At 38.5% G+C, this 26,211-nt stretch overlaps 1 protein-coding gene across 1 annotated transcript in view; it reads left to right on the top strand.

The window, feature by feature from the left end:
- SMARCE1 (SWI/SNF related, matrix associated, actin dependent regulator of chromatin, subfamily e, member 1) overlaps positions 1 to 19,006 on the top strand; it is a 47,967-nt gene extending 28,961 nt beyond the window's left edge. The window contains exons 8-11 of the mRNA XM_039353993.1: positions 8,981 to 9,153; positions 10,969 to 11,070; positions 14,233 to 14,443; positions 17,445 to 19,006. Coding sequence (XP_039209927.1) covers positions 8,981 to 9,153; positions 10,969 to 11,070; positions 14,233 to 14,443; positions 17,445 to 17,656 — 698 coding nt within the window. The 3' untranslated portion in view covers positions 17,657 to 19,006. The remainder of the gene's footprint in view (positions 1 to 8,980; positions 9,154 to 10,968; positions 11,071 to 14,232; positions 14,444 to 17,444) is intronic.
- The last annotated feature ends 7,205 nt before the right edge of the window (positions 19,007 to 26,211 follow it).

The following is a 26,211-nucleotide window of genomic DNA, read 5'->3' as shown; positions in this document are numbered from 1 at the left end:
GTGGACCGTGGAAAGAGCAGCGACCTGTCTGCGCAGCGTGTTTGTGGCCAGGCCCTTCTCTAGGCCCTGTAACAGATAGTCCAGAATATGCGGAACCGTGAGTTCCGAGAGTGATAAGTGACGGCCAGAGCACCATGATTGGAAATTCTTCCACGTGGCCTCGTATATCCAGTTTGTGGAAGGACAACGGGAAGCCTGGATGACAATAATGACCCCTGGCGAGCAGAGCTCCTACGTTAAGAGCGAACGCTCAAGTGCCAGACAGCTAACTGGAGCCATTGGGGTCCGGATGAAGGATGGTCTTTTGACTGAGGGAGACCCGTTCCGGAGGAATCCGCCAAGGGTCTGCCAGGGAGAGATTCATCAGATTGGCGAACTAATGCCTCCTTGGCCAATAAGGGGCCACTAGGAGTATCTCCGCTCTCTCCCAAAGAAGCTTGCGGATTACTGTCGGTATAAGAGGTAGAGGAGCGAATGCATAAGCAGACCCTGAGGCCAAGGGCTCCGAAAAGAATCCGTCTGCTCTGCCCCTGGAGACGGGAACCGGGAGAAGAACCGAGCCAGCTGAGCATTGCTGAGAGGTCCACAAGTGAAAGGCCGAAACGATGACAGATCTCTCTGAAGAGTCTCGGGTGAAGGCACCACTCCGAGTGATCCACCATGGCTCTGCTCAGGAGGTCGGCCTGAGTGTTCGCCTCCCCTGAAATGTGATCAGCCCTGATGGAGGCCAGATTGTGTTCTGCCCAAGAACCCAGTAAGAGCGACTCGGTCAGTAAGATCCAAGATTTGGTGCCCCCTTGGCAGTTCACATGGGCCTTGGCGGCCATATCCGTGAGGACCAGTACATGGCGCCCTTTCACCAGACTGTGGAAGTGGCGTAGGGCTAGATGTATAGCATTTAGTTCCAGCCAATTTATGTTGTGGCGCAGGTCTGAGCAAGACCAGCGGCCCTGAGCCCACTGCGAGCGCAGGTGTGCTCCCCAGCCGAATAGACTGGCATCTGTAGTTATCACTATCCGATCTGGTTCCCTGAAACCTAACCCTCTGAGCATGGTGGTTGATCCTCACCACCTGAAAGAACGCACCACCTATGGTGGGAGACTTGTCCATCGTTGGGAGGAACTGAGGTTCTGTCTCTGAAATGGGAGCATGAACCACTGTAGTTCCCTGGAGTGAAGCCTGGACCAGGGGACAATTGCTCTGGTCGAGATCATTTTGCCTAACAGTTGGGAAAGACTGACCAATGTTACTGACCTCCCCCCGTGTAATTTCAGGATGGAATCTCTTATGCTATTCCGGCGTTCCTGAGACAAGTACACCTGACACTCCACTGTGTCTATGATGGCCCCGAGATGCAACAGTCTGTTTGTGGGGACCATGTGACTTTTTGGAAAATTTATGGAGAACCCATGGTCTTAGAGTAGTGTTACCACCAGTTTGAGGTCCGCCTTTGCTGACTGGATGGACGATGACTGGGTTAATATGTCGTCCAAGTAACACTGCACTCTGACTGGTATCATTCGTAAATGAGCTGCTAGTACCGCCAGGATCTTGGTAAAGACCCTGGGAGCCGAAGAGAGGCCATATGGGAGCGCCCTGTATTGGAAATGGCGCCCCTTGTATGCAAACCTTAGAAACCTGCGGTGGGCGAGAGAGATGGGAATATGAAGATAGGCTTCCGTAAGGTTGATAGATGTTCTCAAGCATTTTCTCATGCTTCCCAAGATGGAGCGGAGTGTTTGCATTTTGAATTTACAGTAAGCCAGATGAAAATTCAGACCTTTGAGATGTAAAATGGCTCTCCATCCCCCTGACGCCTTTTGAACGACAAAGAGGATAGAGTAAAATCCCCGGTACCGGTTCTATGGCCCGTATGTTTAACAGATGTTGAATGGCCTCCCTCATTAGTTTCTTTTTTGTTCGGTTTCACGGGTAGGGGGAAGAGAGAAAACGAGCTGGAGGGTTGGAAATGAATTCTAGGAACAGACCGTGACGTATGGTGTTTAGTACCCACGTGTCTGTGTTGATGGCCTCCCACTGGTGGGCGAAGAGGGAGAGTCTGCCCCCTATGGGAGGACTTGCCAGAGAGTCACCTGGATGGGTGAAAAGGTCGGCTGTTCCCGCAAAAGGGCCACTTGCCCTGAGATTGCTGTCTAGGCCTGGTTGTCAGGTTGTCTCTCCTGTCTATCCTGTCTGGGCGGAAAGGAATGCATAGGTTGGGAGTAACCATACCTAGCTCCTGCGCAAAATGACTGTTGCCTTTTGTAATAATTTTGCCGCTTGTCTGGTCTCTTGATGAGGTGATTAAGGACCTTGCGCTTATCCTTGTTCTCAGTTAAGTAAGGATTTAACGCATCCCCAAACAACTTACCCCCTTGATATGGAGTAGCCGAGAGGCGCCATTTAGACTTGGCAACTGTCTGCCAGTGCTTCAGCCACAGCATCCGGCGACCAGTCACGTTAGACACCATAGCTCTGAAAGAAAACCTGGCAGCCTGGAGGGTGGCATCTGACGCATACTCTGTGGCAGCCACCAGTTTGCTGAGATCCTTATGTGTATGGATATCCTCCGCTGGTACGCGGGCCTGAAGTTGCCTGAGCCAGCGGAGAGCAGATCTATTGAAAAAAGATGCTGAGGTGGCTGCCCTAACAGCCCATGCAGCAGTCTGATGCGTTCTGCGATAAGTTAGTTCGCACTTACGGTCTTCTGCTTTGAGGGCTTCAGAGACATCCCCGGGAATTGCAGTGGGGGATACAAGGGGACCGAATGGATTGTCCACCACAGGCACTTCCAGTGCCTCCTCCAATTCCTTAGCCACATTATATAACTTTTTATCAGTATTACCTGGAAGAGAGAAGGAGGCGGGAGATGTCCATTGTTTCTTTATTGCAGTCAAGAACATGGAGGGACAAAGGATGCAGTGCTGGACAGCCACCAGTTCAATGAAATTTGGATCCGCCTCTGATTCTGAGAAAACGGTGGTAGTCAATGTGGAAGGCTCAGGGCCTAGGTGGGCTGTGGATGTGACCTTGCAAAGCAAGGTGACAAAGAAAGAAGTATTGAAGAGACCACTGAACAAGGGGGCTTCTGGGGTAGGATCCCCCTCCTCAGACATTGGAATCCCCTGTTCAGTGTCATGTGCCTGCAGGGAAGAAACCTCAGAGCAGGTAGACTCAGATGGGGAAGATGGGGCATAATAGGTCTGAGGGACCGAGTGATGTGTAGTAGGAGGAGGACAGTACCTGAACCAGAAGCTTGCGCCCTGGCATCAAGAGCGTGGTCTACCGCTTGTGCTATCAATGCAGCGAGATGGTCCTCCGTAGGGAGGAGAACGGGCTCGTTTGGCCGGAGACCGGCCGCAGTAGGAGTGTATGTCGCCTTTGGGATTCCGTGAGGAGCCCATGAAGCCGTGGTTTGGGAAACCGGCAGAATTCTGCCACTTCCACTCTGCACTGGGGAATGGAATGAATCCCCTGTTGACCATATGTCCGGGGGGGGGGGACCTAATGGTAGGTCCAAGGCTAACTCCTCCACCTGGGAGGCCTCTGTCCTGGCCCTCTTCTGTGCCTTGGAAAACTCTTTTTCCAGAGCTTGGTGTCTCCGGCTGGCCTGCTTTTCTGACCTCTTTGAAGCCTTGGTGGTAGTTTTGTCCTTGCTTTTAGCCGCAGGCTTATCAGCACTCACCAGGCCAGTAGGATTAGGATTTAAAGGAGTCACTGAGGATGGTAAAGTGCCCTTTGTGGTTGATATAGACTCCTCCATTCTCTGATACTGCAAGGACATGATAGGGGGCCCCTGAGATGCAGAGAGAATTAAACACCGGATAAGGACAGGCGCACTAATGGGGATGCCTGGAATCCAGGTAAGTCAGCAGCGTGGATAAGAACAGGCGCACGATAGGGGATGCTATATCTGTGCACAGATAAGAACAGACTTACGATGGGGGACACTTGGGATCCGGGAAAGGCTGTTGTGGGTAAGAACAGGCACACGATGGGGTACGCCTGGAACCCAAGAAAAACTTGTTAGTGAATTAGATATTACAAATCCAATAGGTCAGTGCTAACAGAATAGAGCCGGGAGACACCAAGTGTGCAAAAAGCTAATAGAGGTAGTGAACCAAGGAATGAATCTGGGTTGTTGTAGATTCTCTATAACAACAACCTATTAGATCTTAAAAGCAAGCAATTGTAATGGAAATCAATTAGAGCTCAACAGCATAAACAAGATGGCCGTCCCCCTAAATGACTGCCTGCTTAGTGACAGTGGATCTGCAGTACGTCCTAGAAGACTGCCCATCCAATTTCTCCTGTCCTGAGATAGTCCCCTTCTTGGGAAGTAGACAATGTGTTGAGGAGGAAGGAGCCCCTTCCTCCAAACACAGTAAATGGAACTTTCCGAAGTCTGGGACCACGTGGTCCAAGATGACGGCCGCCGCGAAAACGAAAGCTGCCTCTGCCTTGTTTCAAGGGGCTCCGAGAGAGAAGATTGCTGAAAAAGCTCCCTTTTGCTTTAAATCTGTCTCCTGAATTACAAAAAACCTCAGCCAAGTGTTTTAAATTTCCCCCTCCTATGCCGCCTATCAGCTGATCGGCGGTAGCGATTTAGCGCACAAGCGCGCCTACCGCCTGGAAACCAGTGGAGCAAGCCTGAGCTCTAAAGGCAAACAGAGGGGAAAAACCAGCAGAAGGAATCTTCGGAGTTGCAGCCGCAACCTCCCAAAATTTGTAAAGGTTTCCAACCGCGTCGGAAGAAACGAGGAGTCTCCCCCCCACCTACTGGTCGACGAATCACCGGAGCTGCAGCCGCAAACTCCGAAAAAGAGGAACACTGAGCTGAGACCGGTTGGGAAAATAGCAGCCGTTATTTTACCTGTGTCTCAATTAATCTAGGGACTCTGGTGAGGGAAATTAAAGGGTTGGAAGCAGAGGAGAAAGAAAATATGGAGATCTCTCCTATACTTTCAGTTTCTCTTCCCCCCCCCCTTTTTTTTTAAGTAATTTGTTGGAAATTTGGAATTTTATGATGATTCTGAATGGATTAAATTTATAATAGGGAAGCCAAATTCTATTACTGATCAAAACACAGTTCAGCAACTGGTAAAAAAAAATCCACCAATGGAGATTGTACCTGCCTAAGAGCCAAACTTGCACGTCTGTCCTGGGCGAGATCAAGTCAAAGACTGGGATCTCTATGGTCCAGAACGGACGTGGCAACTTTGGCTGACTTGATCTGATTGGGCAGGAATACAGTCTAAACCCATTGATGGATTCTCCATCTCCAGTGCTGGAGAATAATACTATATTCTGACCCTACCAAGAGTTCATTATAGCCTCCATGAAAAATCCTTTTTATTGAAGATTTTTAAATCATGCATTTTGTTCCAGTTACTGCTTCAAATCTTGTCTTAGAAATAAATTATTATTTTGAGAAAGAACCACTCCACCTTCCAATTTATGATATGCTTCATGGATATCTTAATTCTAAAACCTATAACCTTGCTTTCATGATTCAGAACTCCAGCACATGGACGAGAGAATCTCTGAATTGTATGTTCACTTGAAATTATTAGGATGGGTTGTGAGGGTATATAAATATGATTTGAACTCCCATCTATCATTTTAAAAATTACTTAAGTAAAATATAATATGGATGAACAGACCTATTGGCCCCATATATAAATACCTCTAGCATAGTTAGCTTTTCAATCCTTTTTTAAAAAACATGGGATTCATTGGTTGGAGGGGATAAACTAGAAATTCAAGATTGCTGCTTTGAAGCACTTTTCCAAAAATAGTTTTGGAAAAGACCAAGCCCATATCTACTATTCGTCATTCTGCCTTTTGAAAAGCACTTTGGAGAGATTCTCTGACTTGACTCTGATCTTCTGGTTTTGATAGGAGGAAAATGGGTGGCTATGAATTCACAATTGTTCATTAAGTAGCTATTTTCAGAGAGACTGATGTCAAAGAAAGAGTGAGAACTTGTTGTGTTGGATTCCTTTAACCTGCTCTGTTTATCTTTAAAATGGTGACTGATCTTTTTTCTGTTTAAAATATCAAATCAAAATATTAATTATATAAGGAACTTGTGTATATAGTAAATAGTTCACAAAATATATTTTGTTTTATATAAAATATAGTTCATTTCTCCCAGTGCTCATTTTTGCAAATTTCTAATATTGCAATAAATCATCTTTACCGTATATGCCGGCGTATTAGGCGACCCGGCGTATAAGACGACCCCCGAGTTCGACGCCGGGTCGCAAGACGATCGACGCCGAGTCGCATATAAGACGACTTTCTAGGCATGCGACTCGGCGTCGATCATCTTATACACCGGAAATGACGTCATTTCCGGCGTATAAGATGACTTTCTAGGCATGCGACTCGGTGTCGATCATCTTATACGCCGGAAATAACGTCATTTCCGGCGTATAAGATGATCGACACCGAGTCGCATGCCTAGAAAGTCATCTTATACGCCGGAAATAAACGTAGTTTATAACGTTATTTCCGGCGTATAAGATGACTTTCTAGGCATGCGACTCGGTGTCGATCATCTTATACACCGGAAATGACGTCATTTCCGGCGTATAAGATGATCGACACCGAGTCGTATGCCTAGAACGTCATCTTATACGCCGGAAATAATAAATAAATAAATAAACGTTATGACTCGGCGTATAAGACGACCCCCGAGTTCGGAGGCTGTTTCATCGCTCTCAAAAGTCGTCTTATACGCCGGAATATATGGTAATTTAAAATTACCTTGCAACTGATAATAGCAAGTTATTATAAGTAAGCAAATGGGCTGATGAAGAGAAAGAAAAACCTGTTGAGCATCACATAGAAATTTTTTTTTTTTAATCAGACTTGGTGAGGATGTATATATATATATTGGCTGGATTGTACATTTTCTAAACTTATATACCAGGCCAAACTGCGTGCTAACCCAGGAATAGACTTCAATGAACAGAGAAGAGTTTGCTTCCAAATTAAACTTATATGAGATGCATTTCATCTAATTAAAAAGCATCTATCATTACATATGAAAAAGACAGTTGTGTATAATGATAATTATAATTCTTAATTATAATTAGGAATAAGAAATATTAGATTTAAAACTTAGTATAATTGTGACTGTCCCTTTTTGATGCAATATGTTTTGGACTATCATTTTCACAGTCTTCACTATGGTTCATGCTGGTCAAGGCTAATACAAATACAAATTCAAAACTTCTATTATCTATGCTTAGCACCTGAGAAATAAGTTTGATCGTTTGCCTCCATGTCCCAACTATTGTATGAATTTGCTGGATAGATTCAATCTAAGATTAGAAACTTATAAGTTGCTAAGACTGGAGTCCCTTTTTGCAGATTTTTTTCATCCATTATGCCACAAAATATGTGTTTGAATAGTAGTAATTATTTCCTGATAATTTTTTATTGAAAATAATTCTAATAATGGAGTTGCCTATCTCAATTGCATTCACTAACCCAGGACTATCTTTAATTGAATTTACACTTTCATTTCTCCACATTATGTTCATCAGTCCCACTGAATCAGATTATCCTCATTCCGATCTATTATATCTCTTCTTTCTTTTGTTTGCATAAACAGCTAATATATATTTCATTTGTTTGCTTCATTTGGTAATTCATATTCTTTTTCATGTATTTATCTTACATACCAAATTGCAATCTTCCATTTGGTAGGGTCATTATCAAATAATCCCATATATTGATCTTCACTATTCATCATCTCTTTGGTCAATCAAGATTTTGACCAAATATTGCTGTTTTTAATAAAATGTAGAAGTCTAGACCAGGTTATTCACCCTTGGTCGTTTTTATGCTGATTAAAGCATTGCTTGATAATAGTATGGATTATATTATACAGTTTTAGTTAAAATTGCACAGTTTAATTTATATGTGTAGCCAAAGCCTGGTTTTACTCCAGGTATACTTATGCTATCCTATACTATTTCTAATTAAACATTACTTTGCAAACCAACATATTAATGTCTGCAAGCCTTCAGCATATGAAATAATAATATAAAAATAATAAATGTAGAAATATACATTCGGGATGCATCCTTAACCTAGCAAAGGTATTCACTTGACTCCTCTATTACATGAAAACCAACTACTTTACCTTTGCAGGACTAAATCATTCTTTGCTAAGGAAAATTAAATTTCATAATCACAATTTAGTAACTTATGTGAGTATATTTTACCTTGTTTCCCAGAAAGTATGACCTACCCTGAAAATAAGCCCTAGCTTGATTTTTGGGAGTGGACCTAATATAAGCCCTACCCCCCCCCAAAAAAAAGTAATCCCTAGTTCTGGGGTGAGGCGCATGTCTAAAAATCAAGCTAGGGCACGGGTGGAGGAGGTGGAGCTTACCATTGCAGCCAGCCCTCCCATAAATCAACACTTGCCTGGCCGGAAGGAGCAGCATCATTCTGTAGCTGAGAATGGAGCTCGGCCTATATTTCATACTCAGAGCCCTTTCTGGAAGGCCTGTGTAACTGAGAACCGAGCTATGGATTGAATCCATAGCTCACTTCTCAGCTGCAGATGTCTTCTGGAAAGATCTCTGACTGCGAAATGCAGGCCAACTCTATTCTCAGCTGCAGAATGAAGCTGCTCCTTCAGCTGCAGAAGAAGTGGGCCGGCTGGGTGGGGCTGTCAGTGCCGCTGCTGCGAGGTGAGTGGAAAAGACACACACACCCAAAAATAAGACCTGGTGCCTCTTTTGGAAGCAAAAAATAAAAAATAAAATAAAACCGGGTCTTATTTTCAAGAAAACACAGTACATGTATTTTTAGTTTGCATATGTCAGCTTTTGAGCCATCAAGCATTCAGGAAAAAAAACTGAAATGTTTTTATCAAGGATATTAAATTGATAGAAAGGAATAAGAGAGTAGAATAAAGTTTATGCCAGGGATATCACTGTGCATGATTTTGTTTCAGATTATGATGATGGATTTTCTATGAAACATACTGCTACTGCCCGTTTCCAGAGAAACCATCGCTTAATTAGTGAGATCCTGAGTGAAAGTGTAGTTCCTGATGTTAGATCTGTGGTTACTACAGCAAGAATGCAAGTCCTCAAACGCCAAGTCCAGTCATTAATGGTTCATCAGGTAAAGTATGAACCCAAATGGGTGGGATAAGGTGAGGTGGGGTTTAGGAAGAGTTTATTTAAGGCAGTGGATCCAGAATTATAAATGCTCATATGGTAGTTCATCTATTGTGTGATAATAACTGCAAGACCATTGGATAGATCTCCATGATTGATTTTAACTAAGTTCAGATTTTTTTTATAATTTCTTCCTCCAACCTTTGAAACTTTTAGCTCTGTAGGCCTTTTACTTGAGAAATCTCACTGCTTTGCTATTCCAAATTTGCTTTACTGTAAATGTTGCAGTTACATAAACCAGATTTGTAATTGATCTGCGGTATTGTACATAGATTTAACAAGAACCGAAAGAACGTTTAGTCATCATTATGAGACAAAATATTTTTTTCAGCAATATCTTTGCTGCTGCTTCTTAATCAGCCTGATGTACAAATTGAGAGCTGGTAAACCACAAAAATGCTTATGGAGAGGTAACTCAAGCCAGTATGAATTCAACATAAGTAACTTTCCAACTGAAATTGATTATTATATCCAATAGATATATGTATGCAATAGCACTTCCTCCCATCTTTTATAAAAATTCAATCTGTTACTTTGATAGTATGGTCAGGGATCATACTATGCAAGCTGAAGAAGCAGCAGACCTCTTTTCCTTCTTAGAAAATAACTAGGGAGTTCCTGGGGGGGGGAGGATGTTCATTAATAATTTGTTTCAAATTTTCTTTATCCTCAGCATAAAAGATTGTACCTCTTGCCCAGGATTAACATTTTTATATTGTCCTATTCTTTTCAAATAGGCAAGATTCTATCAGTGTGAGTGTGGTTTTAATGAAGCAGATTTGAATTATCCTTCAAATTATTTCTTATATCTGAAAACACGTGCTAAGATCATGAATATTTCTGCTCATAGAGCTTACCTCTCTTACTTGCCTTTAGGAGAGATAAAGAATGAGATCTAACCTAAGTACCTTAAATAGGGGGTCCTCAACCCCTAGGCCATGCCCTTTACTGTCTGTGGCCTATTAGGAATTGGGCCCACAAGCGTCAGGTGAGCGAGCAAAGCTTCATTTGCACATGTGCAGGATCTAGGTTGCATGCAAAACCATCCCCCTCCCCCTGTCTACAGAAAACAATTTTTCTTCTGAAACCAGTGCCTGGTGCCAGAAAAATTGGGGCCACTGTTTTAGATGATAACTTTTGGAAAATGAGGTATAACAAACAAAAAGGTGTGGATTATTCAAACATTTCTGTACATACTGTGCTCTATCACAAAAATGCAACTATTGAATTAAATGAAACAAGAAGCTATTGCTTTTAAAGATACTGTCAGACTTTTTCATTAACATGGAAAGAGCAGAACCTAGTTTCCTACATATGTGTTAAATTTCAGATATTGATAGATTTTTTGGTTTAATGTTCTAGCTGCTAATGTTTAGAACAGAAAGCAGGTGTCTTATTCTGAATTGTCTACTCTTGAAACTCTTATTCTACAATGCTGAAACCTACACCAGATAAATAAATATATACTTGCACAGTTCTTATAAAAGCCCATAAGGACATTTTGAGCACTTTTTTGTAGACTTCAGATAAATTCGGATTAATCATAAAACAACTAATTTGTGAGAAAGTAGGATTTCTCAATGCAGGGCAGGTTTTGGCATAAGAGAGATATGCCATTTGCCACATGTTTTAGAAAGATGTGAAAAGGATGATTCAAGTGTTCATATAATCAGGCATGGATATTTGCCTTCTTCTGAAGTACATTTCAAATGTGTATTTGTTTTTTCCACTGAATACTTTCATTTTCCCATCTACACAGCGTAAACTTGAAGCTGAACTCCTTCAAATAGAAGAACGTCATCAAGAAAAGAAGAGGAAGTTTTTGGAAAGCACGGAATCCTTTAACAGTGAGCTTAAACGGGTAGGGTCCTCTAGAACATCTCTGTTTCACTAAACATATGTAGAAATCCCTGGTCTTTTTTCAGTTCAAATGGAAAGAAGATATGCATGTTAAATCTAATATTGTGTGCCCCAAACCTGTAAGTTGCCTAGGGGCAAAATAATACTTTCACTTTTTAATGTGTTTTGTGCTTGGATCCTTATGCCTAATGTTTTATTGGACATCAGTACAAATGAAGCCTGAGTTCAAAAAAATTTATACATGATAACCTGGATCTACCTGCATCTAGGATTAGTTTTATTTGAAGAGGATTCCTGATGCCTTTTGTAAACATTTTTCCTATGTCCTATTGGATAATTTGGGGGGGGGATGCAAAAATGCCACCGTCTGCACCAATGCTAATTTCAAAATAAAAGAAATATAGAGCAAAAAGTTCACAGCTTTTCTAACCAAAGCATTAAGTTGGAAGTAGATGGCTTTCCAGATTTTTGAACTAGAATTCCTTGCCTAAGGAAGAAATTTAAAAATCTGAAAATGCACTACATTTTCACTATACTTTATATTTGGGTATAACTATTTCACCTGCTGTCTGACTAGCAAATTCAAATGATTGAATATACCTTCAAGTAGAAAATTATCAGGAAAACAATTTCAAATTAACTTTCTGGTCTCATTTAATAGTTTATATTTTCTTTCTCTTTACCCGCCTCTTCCCTTCAGTAGGGTAATATTGCATTCTGTGTATTTACATCCTTCATCTGAGACCTGGATACAGTTTATGTATTAAGTGATACATGACCAAAGATAGTTCATTTATTATACTTGGTGAAGTTTCCTGTGGATACTCTTATAAATATGTATTTTAGCCTATTTTTAGAACACTGTGATACTTCCAGTTAGACATGTCTGAGATTACATTGTAAGCAAACTGTTGAATTCTCCTTAGATTTCCTACTTGTAAAGTTGCTCATTTTTCCTTCAAAGAAAGATCTTCGCAAAGTGATGATAAAAAGTTTATCTGTAGATATTATAACATTGTATAAACTGTCAAAAACAGGTCTAAATTGTTAGTGAATTGAATAGGTCAATTCATTGCACTCAGTAAAGCTATATAAGTGCAAAACCTATTGTAAAATGAATAGTGTTGACAAGGAATTACAGATTACCTTCAGATTTTTTTATTATTTATTTATTTTTTATTAAAAGTTTTTAAAATTTTACAATAAAAACCCCTTCCCCAATCCCTCCCAACCCACCCCAAAACCCTCCCCCCGTTCTTCCCAGAGCTGAATACAGGCTTAACTAGATCTTAAAAGAAAAAAAGTTTTAAACCCAAATAAACCTTAAGCAAATATAATTTACACTCAATAAACAAATTGTAAAATACTTTAACTCCATCATATGTAAAAAACAAAAAGAGAGAAAATAAAAAAGAAATAATAAAAAAATTAAAGAATAATAACAATTACACTTCTGAATAATATCTTAAACTTATATAAATTATTCAAAAGCTAGATAATATTTTCTTATATCATACTTATATTGTATAAAATTTATCCATCTTTTCCACACCAAAAGATACTTCTCTTGCGATTGATCTTTCAAGAAAGCCGAAATTTTTGCCATTTACGCTAAATAAGAAACTTTAAAAAACCATTCTTGCAAAGTAGGCAAAAATTCCTTCTTCCAATATTGCCCTATTAACAACCTAGCCGCAGTAATTAAATTTAACATTAAAATAATCTCTTTTTCATCACAATCAGAAACAATACCCAACAAAAACAATTGTGGAGTAAATTTTATCCTTCTTTTTAAAATTCTTTGAATATTCCACCATATCTTAATCCAAAAAGCTTTAATACTTTTACATGACCACCAAATAGATTACCTTCAGATTTATAACTGAATCACTACAGAATTTTTCAGCAGGTTTAGACCTGTCTGGTTAGAAATTTCACTATTGCCAAATAGGTTTCTTCATTGTCTGGCATGTGGATTAGCCTCCTTTGTTCCTTCTCCAAATTCTGTGTTCTTTTGGTACTTGGCTTTTCCATTTTGCCATGATATATTTGGCACAGTTGTATTGCTTATAATAAAAATGATGCATTTGTTGTTTTGGAATTACAATATATTGGACAGTAAATGTTATAGAGAGTCAGGCTAGAAACTTATACTTGTGTTTTCAACCTCTTCTGGGATTTTAGTATAGGGTACTATAATATCATTTTCTAATGAACTTGTTTTTCTTGAGTTAATAGGAGTTTAAACCCAGCTTATGCAAGAAGTATTTTATTGGCAAAGTTGCCATACTGCCTATGGCAGTGGTTCTCAACCTTTTTAATGCCGCGACCCCCAACCGGTCGTAAGTCGAGGACTACTCAACTGGTGAAGCACCGTTTGCAGAATGGGACTTTTGGCAGGCTCAGCAGGGCAGAGACAGCCTGGACAATTCCTATTGGCTTTTGAAAGCCAATAGAATTAGACTCTATTCAAGAGAGTCTATTCTATTGGCTTTCAAAAGCCAATAGAATAAAAGGGAGTAGCACAGCTAAGGAAAAGGGGGAAAAAATGGCGGACTGTGTTGTTTGGTGACTCCCGTGAAATGGTCGTTTGACCCCAAATGGGGTCCCGACCCACAGGTTGAGAACCACTGGCCTATGGAGTAGATGGGTTGTTATAAAGCCACTTTGTGAAGTTTTGGTAGAATACATTTTGAATAGTAGTCTTGGTAGTCCACAACTTAAAACCATTCACCATTCACTGTTCGAAATTACAGCGGCACTGAAAAAGTGACTTATGACTGTTTTTCACATAATTATAGCAGTGTTCACATGGTCATGTGATTAAAATTCAAACACTTGGCAACTGGCATGTGTTTATGACAGTTGCAGAGTTCCGGGGTCATGTGATCACCTTTTGCGACCTTCTGACAAGCAACGTCAATAGGGAAGCTAGATTCATTTAACAACCATATTAGTAACTTAACAACTGCAGTGGTTCACTTAACTGTGGCAAGAAAGGTAAAATGGGGCAAAATTCCTTTAACAGCCGTCTTGCTTAGCAACAGACATTTTGGACTCCATTGCAGTCGTAAATTGAGGACTGCCTGTAGTAGGATAGGAAAATATTCTGATAGGAGCCCTGGACTGAAAACTGTCTTGTTTCTTTCCCTTCTCTTGCTAGCTGTGCAGTCTGAAGGTAGAAGTGGACATGGAGAAAATTGCAGCAGAAATTGCACAGGCTGAAGAACAAGCCCGTAAGCGGCAGGAAGAAAGAGAGAAAGAGGCTGCAGAGCAAGCTGAACGCAGTCAGACCAGCATGGGCACTGAGGAGGAGCAGGCACCCAGCAAGACAGAGGAGAAAAAAGAAGAGGGAACTCCTCCCATGGAAACAGGTGATTGGAGTGGAGGGTGACCATCAATCACATATCAGAGATGAAGAGAAAATAGTGCTTTTAAAAATGATCTTTGAGGAAAATTAATTTAATAGAGGACTAGTTTATAAAGTAGACTCATTTTTCAGCCATGTGCAGAAATTGTTCTCTTCCTTCCATAGATATCAAATAATTGTGCTAATCTTTTTCAGAGATGATACTTTTTAAAACCTTTATAATGTATTTTCAATAAAAGTAGACAATTTATGAAGCGTTCCCTGACATCATAGTCCTCTCTCAATGCCTAGGAAGCCAGAAGTTCATTTCCGGAAAATGAAATCATAGGTCATGCATTTCCAAGATGGAGGATTATATTTATTTTAAGTACTGAAGGTGGAATTTGTCTTAATTCAGATGGGCAATTTGGGACAAGGGAGAAAACCACTCTTCATGAATGGGTGTGTCTTGTATCTGCTTAACATCTCATTCATATCTCTGATCTCTCCAGTTAGAGCTCTTTTCAATTTACCATATCATTGAATTTGACTGTATTTTAGTATGCAGGTAGTCCTCAACTTACAACCATTCATTTAGCAACCATTCGAAGTTACAACAGCACTGGAAAAAGTCCTCACGCTTACAGTCATCACTACATCCCCAAAGTCACATAATCAAAATTCAGGTGCTTGGCAACCAGCATATGTGTGCAATGATTGCAGTGTCCCTGGATGATGTGATTGCCATTTGCTGTCTTCTCAGCCCACAGGCAAAGTCAAGGGGAAAGGTGGATCCATTTAACAACAACATGATTAACTTAACAACTGCAGTGATTTGTTTAACAACTATGACAAAAAGGGTCATAAAATTGTCTCACTTAACAACCATCTTGGTTAACAAGGGAAATTCTGGTTCCAAATGTGGTTGTAAGTTGAGGACTCTGTGTGTGTGTGTGTGTGTGTGTGTGTGTGTTTAAGAGGAACAGAATGGTCTGCAAAACAAGAATGTTAACATAAAAAAGGGTACAAAACAAGAGTGTCCATTATCTCCATTGCTATTTATATTAACTTTGGAAGTGTTGAATAGAAATATTAGACAAGACCCAGAAATCAAGGGAATGGGGATAAAAAATGAACAATATAAACTACAAACATTTGTGGACGACTTGGTAGTCATACTTGTAGAGCCCTTGGAGACAAGCTCTAAATTACTGAAAAAGATAGAAGAATTTGGAGAAGTAGCAGGACTGAAAATAAATAGAGAAAAGACCAAGGTTATAGTTAAGAACTTCACAGATAAACAGAAAAGTCAATTGTCAGGAAAAATAGATCTCCAGATAGTCAAGAAAGTTAAATACTTGGGAATATATCTAACAGCAATAAAAGAAGACAGTTATACAAAATTATTAAAACAAATAAAACTAGACCTGGAAAAATAAAAAATTACAATTGTCAGTCTTAAGAAGAATAGCTACGGTCAAGATGAATATCTTAGCCAAATATTGTTTCTGTTTCAAACAATACCTATAAAATTAGAGAGAAAAAAATTATTTGATGAGTTAAACACATTGACTTTGAAATTCGTCTGGCAAAGGAAAAAAGCTAGAATCAGATTGAAATTGTTACAAGAATCTAAAGAAAATGGAGGCTTTGGATTCCCGGACTGGACTTTATACTACCAAGCATGTGCCAAGCATGGTTAAAGGAATGGATTATTCTTGGACACAAAAGACTACTATACTTAGAAGGACATGATTTGCAGTTGTGATGGCATGCCTTTTTATAGATACTTTCATGCTTTTTCATAGATACTTTCAAAACCACTATGTAAGAAATGCTTTATTTTTAACATGGGAAAAGATAAAAGTGAAAATATATATGAAAATTCCAGGGTGGTTTTCAACAATGGAAGCGTTCACGCACCCTAATTTAATTAATCCTGAGAAAACCTTAACGTACAAATATATTTTGAATATTGAAGGGAACCAAACAAGAGCTGGAAAAACAGGGCATCAACTTATCATGGTGGCCTCATTTATAAATATAAACAAGATATGAGAAAGATAAAATATATGGTTTCTATAAAGAGCAGACAATGTTTGAACAGGTACTATTAACATCAGGCAAAAAACTGATTAAGAAATTATATAAATTTTTGTTAAACTTAAAGATGGAAGATGAACAAGTAAAAGAAATGATAACACGGGCTAAAAACTTTATAGAGTTAGAAAACTGGCAAAATGTTTGGGAAAGAAATTATAAAATAACAATGGCAGCTGCATATAAAGAAAATCTGTACAAAATGTTTTATAGATGGCACCTACCATCGGCCAGACTAGCAAAAATATTTAAAAATATGTCTAGCAATTGTTGGAAATGTAGGCAAAAACCAGGCACGTACTATCATCTTTGGTGGACGTGCCCTAAAGCAAAAAAATTTGGACAAAAACTCATACTTGGTTGAAAAAATGTTAAGAAAGCATATAGATTTTAAACCAGAATTAGGTATAATTACAGGAAAATATGAGAAAGAAAATGTATATTTAATGGTACATGTACTAACAGTAGCAAGAATTGTTTATGCGCAGAATTGGAAAAATGAAGAAATGTCTTCTGAAGATGATATAATCAAGAAAATACTGCAGTGTGCAGAAATGGACAGGCTCATATTGAAGATTAAAGAAAAAGAAGATACAGAGTATTTTCAAATATGGGATGTATTTTATTAATGGCTGGAAAGATAGGGTGGAGATCAGGATTTTACTACATGTTATTAAGATAAGACCCAGACAGCGCATTGTTTATGAGGTACTTATAAAGTGTAAATTGATTTTAAAAAATGAATAATTTGTTTTTTTTTTTTAAAAAAAGAATATTCTGCAAAACATTGATCATTGAGCTAACAATATGTATACCTTTTTTTCTCTGCCTACTAGTTATTTATTTGCTTGTTCTCTTGTTGTTGAAAAATATTTTAGTAATTCAAATTAAGAATATCACTGCTTTTGTGTGTGTGTGTATGACAGAAGAACCTCCTGCAGAAGAAGCTATTGAGAATCAGCAGAATGGCGAAGGGACGTCCACTCCTGAAGACAAAGAGAGTGGGCAAGAAGGTGTTGAAAGCATGGCAGAGGAAGGAACAAGTGATAGCAATACTGGTTCAGAAAGCAATAGTGCCCTAGCTGAAGAACCCCCAGCTGATCCAGCAATTTCAGAAGATGGTGAAAAGAAAGAGTAAACAAAAACAAAATCACTTCCTTCCATATATGTCTTCACTTTTTAAAAAGATTCGTGAGTTGTAGTGGAGTTGATATGTAAACTGTCATTAGTATTGTTGTAGGATGTTTGTTTCACAATATAGTCCATGCATTTTTTAATCTATATGCTATGATAAAAACTGAATAGTTGCCCAACAATATGATTTACAAGAACAGCATCATATTTCTTAAGAAAACAATTTAGCTTTGATTGATTTTGTTATTTTCCTATATCTAAGCCTTTGAAAAGTTACTTTGTTCTCAGTTAGAAGTGGACTGCTTAGGGTGAGATTTAACTAGTCCAAATTATAGCTGCTTTCGGACCTGATCAAGATTCTTACTTATGGAAACTGTAGAATTTAAATAACTTGCTCATTTTCAACAAAAATCTCCCATTTCTGTTACATACAAAACAAATGCTATATTGCACCATGCAGTTCATTCAAAATCAGATTTTTCTGGCTCTCCGTATATTTTTAAAATACTAATTTTAAATCTATAATAAAAATAGTATATGCAACTTCACAAAAGAAAAAATGCATCAAGACAAGTACATAAAAATCATACGATGCCTTATTCTCCTGATAGTTGCTTGTTTTGGGATCTATAAAAGAAAAACACCTGCACTATTGCATATGCTAAAGACTTTCAGCACTAAAAGCCAACATTGATAAAATAATACCTCTAATTTCTATACTTCTACACCCCAAAGGCTTTCATCTGTCTTTCACTGCATACCTTGCTTGTTTGCTTTATATTATTTTTTCTCCCTTGTAGCAATATAGTTTCTTGTGCAAGCAGAACACATATTCTCTCAAGGCACATCACTCTTTAGCCATTCTTGTCCAAAATATGATTGCATTATTCACTTTCATTATGTTCAGAGTAATGTGGGATTCTTTTTGGAGGGCTCTCTTCCACTTTCCCAACAATACTCTTTGATGCCTGGGTTGACAATGATTTGATGCAAGGGTGTGGTAGAACATAATTCCTGGGAGTTGCTTAAAGCTTATCACGTTTTCACATCTGTACTATAGATGTTAGTTTTCACCAAACAATTCTCTGACAATTGAAGCCTGAAATATTTCTTGCATCTTCATGTAGTTTTGGGGGTTTTTTTTAAGCATGAGCCATTAAAGTTTTGATTTAGGGTTAAAATCTCCAAGGAATTTAAGTAAAAGATGGTAACTTTAACTAAAGAAAGGCACTAGGTTCCTAATCCATTGTTGGTTTATAGATTTGTAGTGGCTTTTGTTTAGATTCTTTCTTTTTTACTCTGTTTACTCTGTTTTTTGATATAATAAACCAATACTTGTTTTAAGACAGTGAAATAACTGTAGTAGTCTGTTCTTGTCTTGGATCTGCTGATAGTAAAGTGCTGTTTTCTTGCAAAGAGAGAAGTAACACCAAACTAGAGAGATTTAAAAAAACAGAACTCCTTGCAGTAAACCAACTTTCATTGATGCCAGTCCAGTCTTGGGACATAATGGTAGGGGAGAATATATTTAAAATATGTCCATTCAGTTCAGTGAGAAACTACTGAGTCTCATAGTTGTGGTTGAGCCAGAACTATTCACAATATTTGAAATATTTTCAATATTTCTAACAAGTACATGCCTTTCTCCTTATTTGTTTTGCATTTTTAAAAAGTTGTTCCTTGCAGAAAAAGGCTTGTATATATTTCCATAATTTTCTCTCACATCTGTTCCCAGCTGATTTGCTGTTGAGGATACTGTCAGCCAAATCTGATGTGCTCAGCAAAAACAACTTCTTTTATCCCAATTACTGAGTGGTCCTGAGTTGTCTAGTAAGTGGTTTCCCTGTGTCCATAATATGTGTCAGAAACCCCTTCAAACTTTCTTTTCGGGGCTCTGCCATTCTAGCGGGAGGGAAGAGATTTGTCTCTGCTGGGAGGGGGGCTTGGGGCTGTTAAAAAAAAACACTAAGCAAAACTCTAAATATTCTCAAAGGAAAATGTTAGGATCATATTTGTGCCCATATTATACTCCCCAGATCAAAACAATATATTTTTGATGTCAAGACAACCATTTAGACCAGCAAAAACCTGCATCAGTGTATAAAATAAATTTGTTGGATTGAGGTATTAAAATAAGCACCTTGGATGCAAATGCTTCCTAACTTTGACACAGTGTCTTGGCAATAAGATATATGGCTTGGAAGAAGTATGGATTGGATTTGCGTAACACACTTCAAATGATTATTAATGTGCCCATTTTCTTGGTTTGCACAACATATTGAATCATAACCAAACAGACCAACAGGTCAAATCACAAAAGAACCTGATTACAATTAAGACTGAGAAAGCTTATACTGTTTTTTGAATGTATTCACTACAGCTAAATGCTGAGTAAAGGAATGTGAAACTACTTACAGAATGAGCACAGAGGACAATAGTAACTCTAAACCTGCAAATGAGGGCTTTGATCTTACAGTTGAATTCTGTATCATGGAGGCAGGATTCATTCACATTTCTAAAATTCTCATTAAAGATCTTGTGTATCTTTACTCTTAAATTCTTCAAGTGGCAGGCAAACCCCCTTGGTGCAGTAACCCTGAAAAGCTTGAGACTCTCAGCTGCAAGATACATATTTTTTAATGATGACTTCAATTTGTTTAGTAAAAGATTGTGTCATGATGCCCAACCCAGATTACATTCCTTTTTGACTTACCAAAAACAAGTACCAGGGTAATTTGTGTCCCTCCACCTACACTAACTTTCTTGCCTCACTTCTTTTCCCAAGAACCTCAAGGCAATGTACACAGTTTCTTCACTTCTAAACAATTGTGTAAAGTAGGTTAAGACTGTGAGAAAGAATAAATAACTTGGCCCAAGATCACTCAGTAACTTTCATGGTTGATTAAGAATCTAAAATTTTGTCACCCATAGTCATAGCTTGATACAATAACTCAGTCTTCCTTAAACAAAATTCTTCCAAATGTTTTGGTCTGTAACTCCTATCATTGGTCATCATGGCTGCTGATGATGGAAACTTTAGCCCAAAATAATTGGAGGGATGCAGATCAGTGAAAGATACTGTAATCATTGCATCATGCTATTCTCCCAATTCTGATATAGATTTATTTTTGGAGATATTTATAATACTTTCTGTTCTGTAAGAGCCTATGAAGTAGTTGTATCATTTTTTTATAATTGCTCCTTGAAACCTGGGTGTGGAGTAAATGGTTTTTTGTAAGCACCTGAGGCAACTTTCAGAGTGTATGTGTTCTTATGTAAAACCCCAGGAGGAATTGGCTCCTGAAGACAGTTTAAATCCATGCTATCAAAATTTCATTAACATTCTCTCCACCCAAAGCTCTGGTAGTCTCGTTCCAGCATGTTCCTGTTTTATCTTGACTTCACCAACTTCAGGTATACTCAACATGGGTTTCTGTTCCTGCTTCTCTCCTCCCCTCCTCCCCCTCCCTGCCACCCACTGTCATATAGGAGCCAGATGAAGTTTTGTAGTAACATCAAACTAGTCTGGAGTATCAAATTGTATAGAAGGAATTAAGAACAAATGATAAAATTAAGAGTAATTTAGGACATTTGTGGTTTTGCTGTAAGGGTTGAAACTGGTTATGTTAAATTGTCCAAGATCAAAGTGAAGATTTACATGGGAAGCTCTGTGGAATCTTATATACGTAAATGTAAATGACAATGGGAAATGGTTGTAATCCATTGATTTTCTTCCTGTGCTTAATGTTCAGAATTAAATATGCTTATCAAATTAGTAACTTTATGATGACCTAGAATTTCCTTGACATTATTTAGGAGATTTAGATTGTAGAAGAACAAGATCAAGGGAATGGATAAATGGTCAGTATGAAGCTTTTGATAGTTTCAAAACAGGGTGTTAATTTTTCCTTTGCATGTATCAATATACCTATTTTTGAAAGTGCATCCTCCATTGAATACAAACAGGTATCCGTGATTCTTGCATGGCTTTCCGCTTCTATAGGTTTCCAAATAATTCTGGAATGCAAGAATAAATCTTGCTTATTTAAAGCTGATTTTTCCCTCTTCATGCCAAAGTAATATGGCTGTTTTAGAGAAATGCTGTTTTTTATGCCTAGGTTGACTTAGTTGCTTGGCTCAATAATTTATGTCTTGAGCCAGTTTTATATTGTGGAACCATTTGCCATCATCTTCATGATAGGCAACCTACTGCACTCAAGAATTTTTGATATTTCCCTCAAAAGCCAATTGTGATTCTCAATGTTTAAATTAAAAAAAAAATCATTTTCTTTTGAGATTAATTGTTGAAAGAGGAAGAGAGAATTCAATATATGAGGCTTAGGGAAAAAAATCATGAAATACCCTTTTTTTTTGCTTTAACTGTTTTCTTTCCCATTGATTCTGTTATGACATAACTTACATGGAATACTCAGCCAAATATACAATTAATACTTTTGGACAAGGGCAAGAACTAGAAACTTGAAAACCTCAAAAGTTATTGTACTCACCTAAGCATACTTTTACCACCAGCAATAGCTTGATTGCAAAAGAAATCAGACAGAGGACCAAAAAGGTTATGGTTTCTTAAATTTACTCTGTTTTCAGATTTAGAAAATTCTGTCTTTTAAGTAAATAAACATTGAAAGTGCAAATTTCAAACTTAAGAGTAAAAGCTGCTAAATCTTTACAGTATAGCTGGTTACAAAAAAGCTCCATAGTTAATAAATCAGTTAATATCATAACTATGAGCAGTTGTGATTTACTCATTGGATATTTACATATATATTCTAAATGAAACCAATATTTAGTTTCGGCTTGATTATTAAAGTTTAACAAATACTTGAAAAATAATAAATTTTGCTCAAAAGGTGATGACTAATTAGCAAAAAAAATGATTGAAGTCATTTCCAATTCAGTCATTTGTTTTTAATGATTTGATGACTTTTAAGAAGAGAAGTGCTAGTCCTAAGCCATCTTAAAAATTATGTCATCCCATTTGAAAGATTTAGTCTTAGTTCTAAACTGTTATAACATATTGTAGGGATTGCTTAGTAGTAAAGACAGATACCTTGTAAAACATTTTATTTACTTTAAATATTTACAACCAAGTTCTCCAGCTAAGCTCAAATTTAGTCAAATATAATTTCCAACAAACGAGGAATATTACATTCATCTTTCTTCTGATTCGAAGGAAAAGGAATGGAAATGTTGAGGACTACATTTCTTATACTGTAAATTAGGTGAGTAAGTCTGTAGTGTCATAACAGCAAAATTTTTGAGATGCTTCTTTGAAGTATTCTTCCATAGATTACAATCATCATTTGCATAATTTCTTTGGGGGAAATCTAGGGTTAAAACCCAGATAAATTTTGTTTGAAACAAAAAAAAAATTCTGTGAAGACAAGAGCAGCCAAACTTTAATGTTCATCAACCTTTTACAGAATTGCTGGATAAGAACTTCTCCTACTATCAAGGATACCATATAACAGTGGTGACGAATCTATGGCACGGGTGCCAGAGGTGGCACTCGGAGCCCTCCCTGTGGGCACACATGCCATTGCCCCAGCCTTGCCTTCCCCCGCGACCCCCTCCTCTCCAGCAGCCCCCCTGAAGGAGAGTCTCCCCTGAGTATGGCCCACACGGAGCAGCACAGCCAAGGACATGGCAGCCAGGCAGCGAAGACAAGACTGCCCTCATACCCCGTCGTGGATGGTTGATGCTGCAGGGCATGGGCACAGGACAGGACCACCATAGCGCTGCTGGGCTGCCTGGCCAATCTGCAGTGGGCCCTGGAGGAGGTGAGTGGCCCTGCGGGCAAGCGGGGTGGGAGATGGGTGGAGTCGGGGCGGGGCAGAGGGTGGAATGGGGGCAGGGCCAGTTTTGGGGCACTCAGTCTCTAAAAGGTTCGCCATCACTGCCATATGACTAAAAGCAGCTCCCACCTACATGCAGCACATTCATCCTTGAGATTATTATCCTGCATAATTTAAATTATTTTTCCCTTCCCCTTTAATCTCATTATTTACCAGAACACCTTGGCTGCCTATCATATGAATATGACCTTAAACAGCCTTACAGTGCAGTGGAGTTTTAAGGGTCTCATTTAACAAGCAGCAGCATTCCTGGGAAATTATACTCCTTGGCCTCTTAATTTATTATATTGTATAAACTTAAAAGAATGCAAGAATGAAGAAAAAAGTTCAGAATGCAAAATAAAAAATAAAACATAAGTAACATTTTGAAGGTGAATTTGAGGACGTATTCTCCCCTTCCCTGCAATTTTTTCTCTCTCATTTGCTAACCACTGTAATATTAATGTTATGCTCTTAATGTTTAATATAAACATGGGGTTTTTGTTTATATAAGTTTAAATAATTTCATCTGTTGTTTTTAATTAGTCGCTTGACTCTTTTCCTAGAAGCCATAGTTCAAATGCCTGAATCTGTCTTGTAGTGTAATGTGTCATCTATAGAGAAACCATTCCTGCTTAAACTTGGTTAAATGTCTGTTATGAATCTATACAGTAATTTAATCCCATACAATATCATATTCATCAAGAGTCAGTTTGGCATTAGTGGTTAAGGCTTCAGGCTAGAAGGCAACAGTGAGTTCTAATCCAACTGCCTTCTTGGGTATGAAGCCAGTTGGGTGATCTCGGCCAGTCACATCCTTTCAGCTCTAGAAAGGAGGCAATGGAAAACAATTTCTGAAAAGTCTTGTCAGAAAAACCCCTGCAGGGACTTGTCCAGGCAGTCTATCAAATACAATTGAACAGAAGAAGAAAAAATCAGGAGCATCACACTGGGCAATATGGGAACCAGACTTTACAATGAACTCACATATTTATTTTGCTCTCACATTTACCCCAACAGCACCGCTAGAGTCTTCATAGGACAAATGAAACGAACTGCAAAAAAATAATGGACACAAGTCTGACATTGGGACTCAAAACAAGGACAATTATCATAGCATTTCAATACCCCAGAACACTCTGTAGCAGATCTCAAAGTGTCTGTTTTAGAAAAATAGGGCATCAAGGCACCATTAAACAAGAAATTGTTAAATTTACAAATTTTAAATTGTTTCAAGGTATGTTAGAAGGCCTCAACAAGCAAGTTTTTAGCACAATTGTTCATTGACTATGTACTTGTGATCTAACAATGATCTATAACCTGCATCTGCTTAATCAAACTTTCTTTCCCTCACCATTCTGTACGATTACCATCAATTTCAAACCCACATCAGTCTAGGTCCTCTAAACATCTGATGAAATGACCTGCAGCTTGTGAAAGGTGAATAACCTTCTAAATAACAAGAAGGTACCAGATTTCTTAGTTTTTCTATCATAGGTTAACACAGTTCTCCTCTTAAAAAATCCCATAGTGGGCTTTCTCCTACATTTGAAATTGTGAGGTTTTTGTGCTGGCAAAGCTTCTGACCTACTTGGTCAAGGAAGAAAACAACTAAAACTATTTTGGAAGACTGGATGCCTTATATCAGTGGTTCTCAACCTGTGGGTCGTGACCCCATTTGGGGTCGAACGACCATTTCACGGGGGTCGCCAAACAACGCAGTCCGCCATTTTTTCCCCCTTTTCCTTAGCTGTGCTATTCCCTTTTATTCTATTGGTTTTTGAAAGCCAATAGAATAGACTCTATTCAAGAGAGTCTAATTCTATTGGCTTTCAAAAGCCAATAGGAATTGTCCAGACTGTCTCTGCCCTGCTGAGCCCACCAAAAGTCCCATTCTGCAAACGGTGCTGCACCAGTTGAGTAGTCCTCGACTTACGACCGGTTGAGTAATCCTCGACTTACGACCGGTTGAGGGTCGCGGCATTAAAAAGGTTGAGAACCACTGCCTTATATAGACTTTTTGCTAAAGGAAGAAAAAAATATATGATTTATGGGTTTGATGATACTTTAAAAATGTGGATTAGGGGCAGGAGGGATTTACAGAATATCCACCAGGGAGGAAGGATTGAAATTATCTGTTAAAAAGGATGTCAGAAGTCATATTTCATAACTTTAATTTCTTCTTTTCTTTTCTTTTGCACTTTTTCTTTTTTAGATCTGTAAAGTTCTCAAAAATATAACTTTAAAAAACTGGGTTTTGGCTCAATAAAGAGATATCTTGCAGCTATTTGCTGCTTTTTTTCTTTATCAGATGATTGTTCAGCTTTATTTCTCTAACTCACTAGCAAAATACTCCATGAAAGTCCTATTACATCTCTCCCTTCCACGCTACCAGCTTGGGACCTTTCTCTTATTCTTTTATTCATATCAAAATGTTTTGAGCCCTGGTGCATCTTATCTTCGGGAAAGTGGATTTTCTGATGGCCACGATAGGAGTTTGCTGAGGTGAAGAAGGACGTACTTTGCAAAAAGAGTTTTCCTCACTTTTTTATAGGGACAAATTAGTTATATACTCAGAAATTTCCTTCATTCCAAAGGCAACATTGGTGTTCCACTTAAAGACTTTATATTGCCCTGCTTATTTCTCCTAATGCCTTGGGAACATTACTTCATTGTTTAGATGGAGATCAGATTGTTGCACTTTATC

Source organism: Crotalus tigris, unplaced genomic scaffold (assembly GCF_016545835.1).
Source record: "Crotalus tigris isolate CLP2741 ecotype Arizona unplaced genomic scaffold, ASM1654583v1 scf7180000018544.1747854, whole genome shotgun sequence".
Lineage (NCBI taxonomy): Eukaryota > Metazoa > Chordata > Lepidosauria > Squamata > Viperidae > Crotalus > Crotalus tigris.
This window is presented reverse-complemented; position numbering and strand designations above follow the sequence as displayed.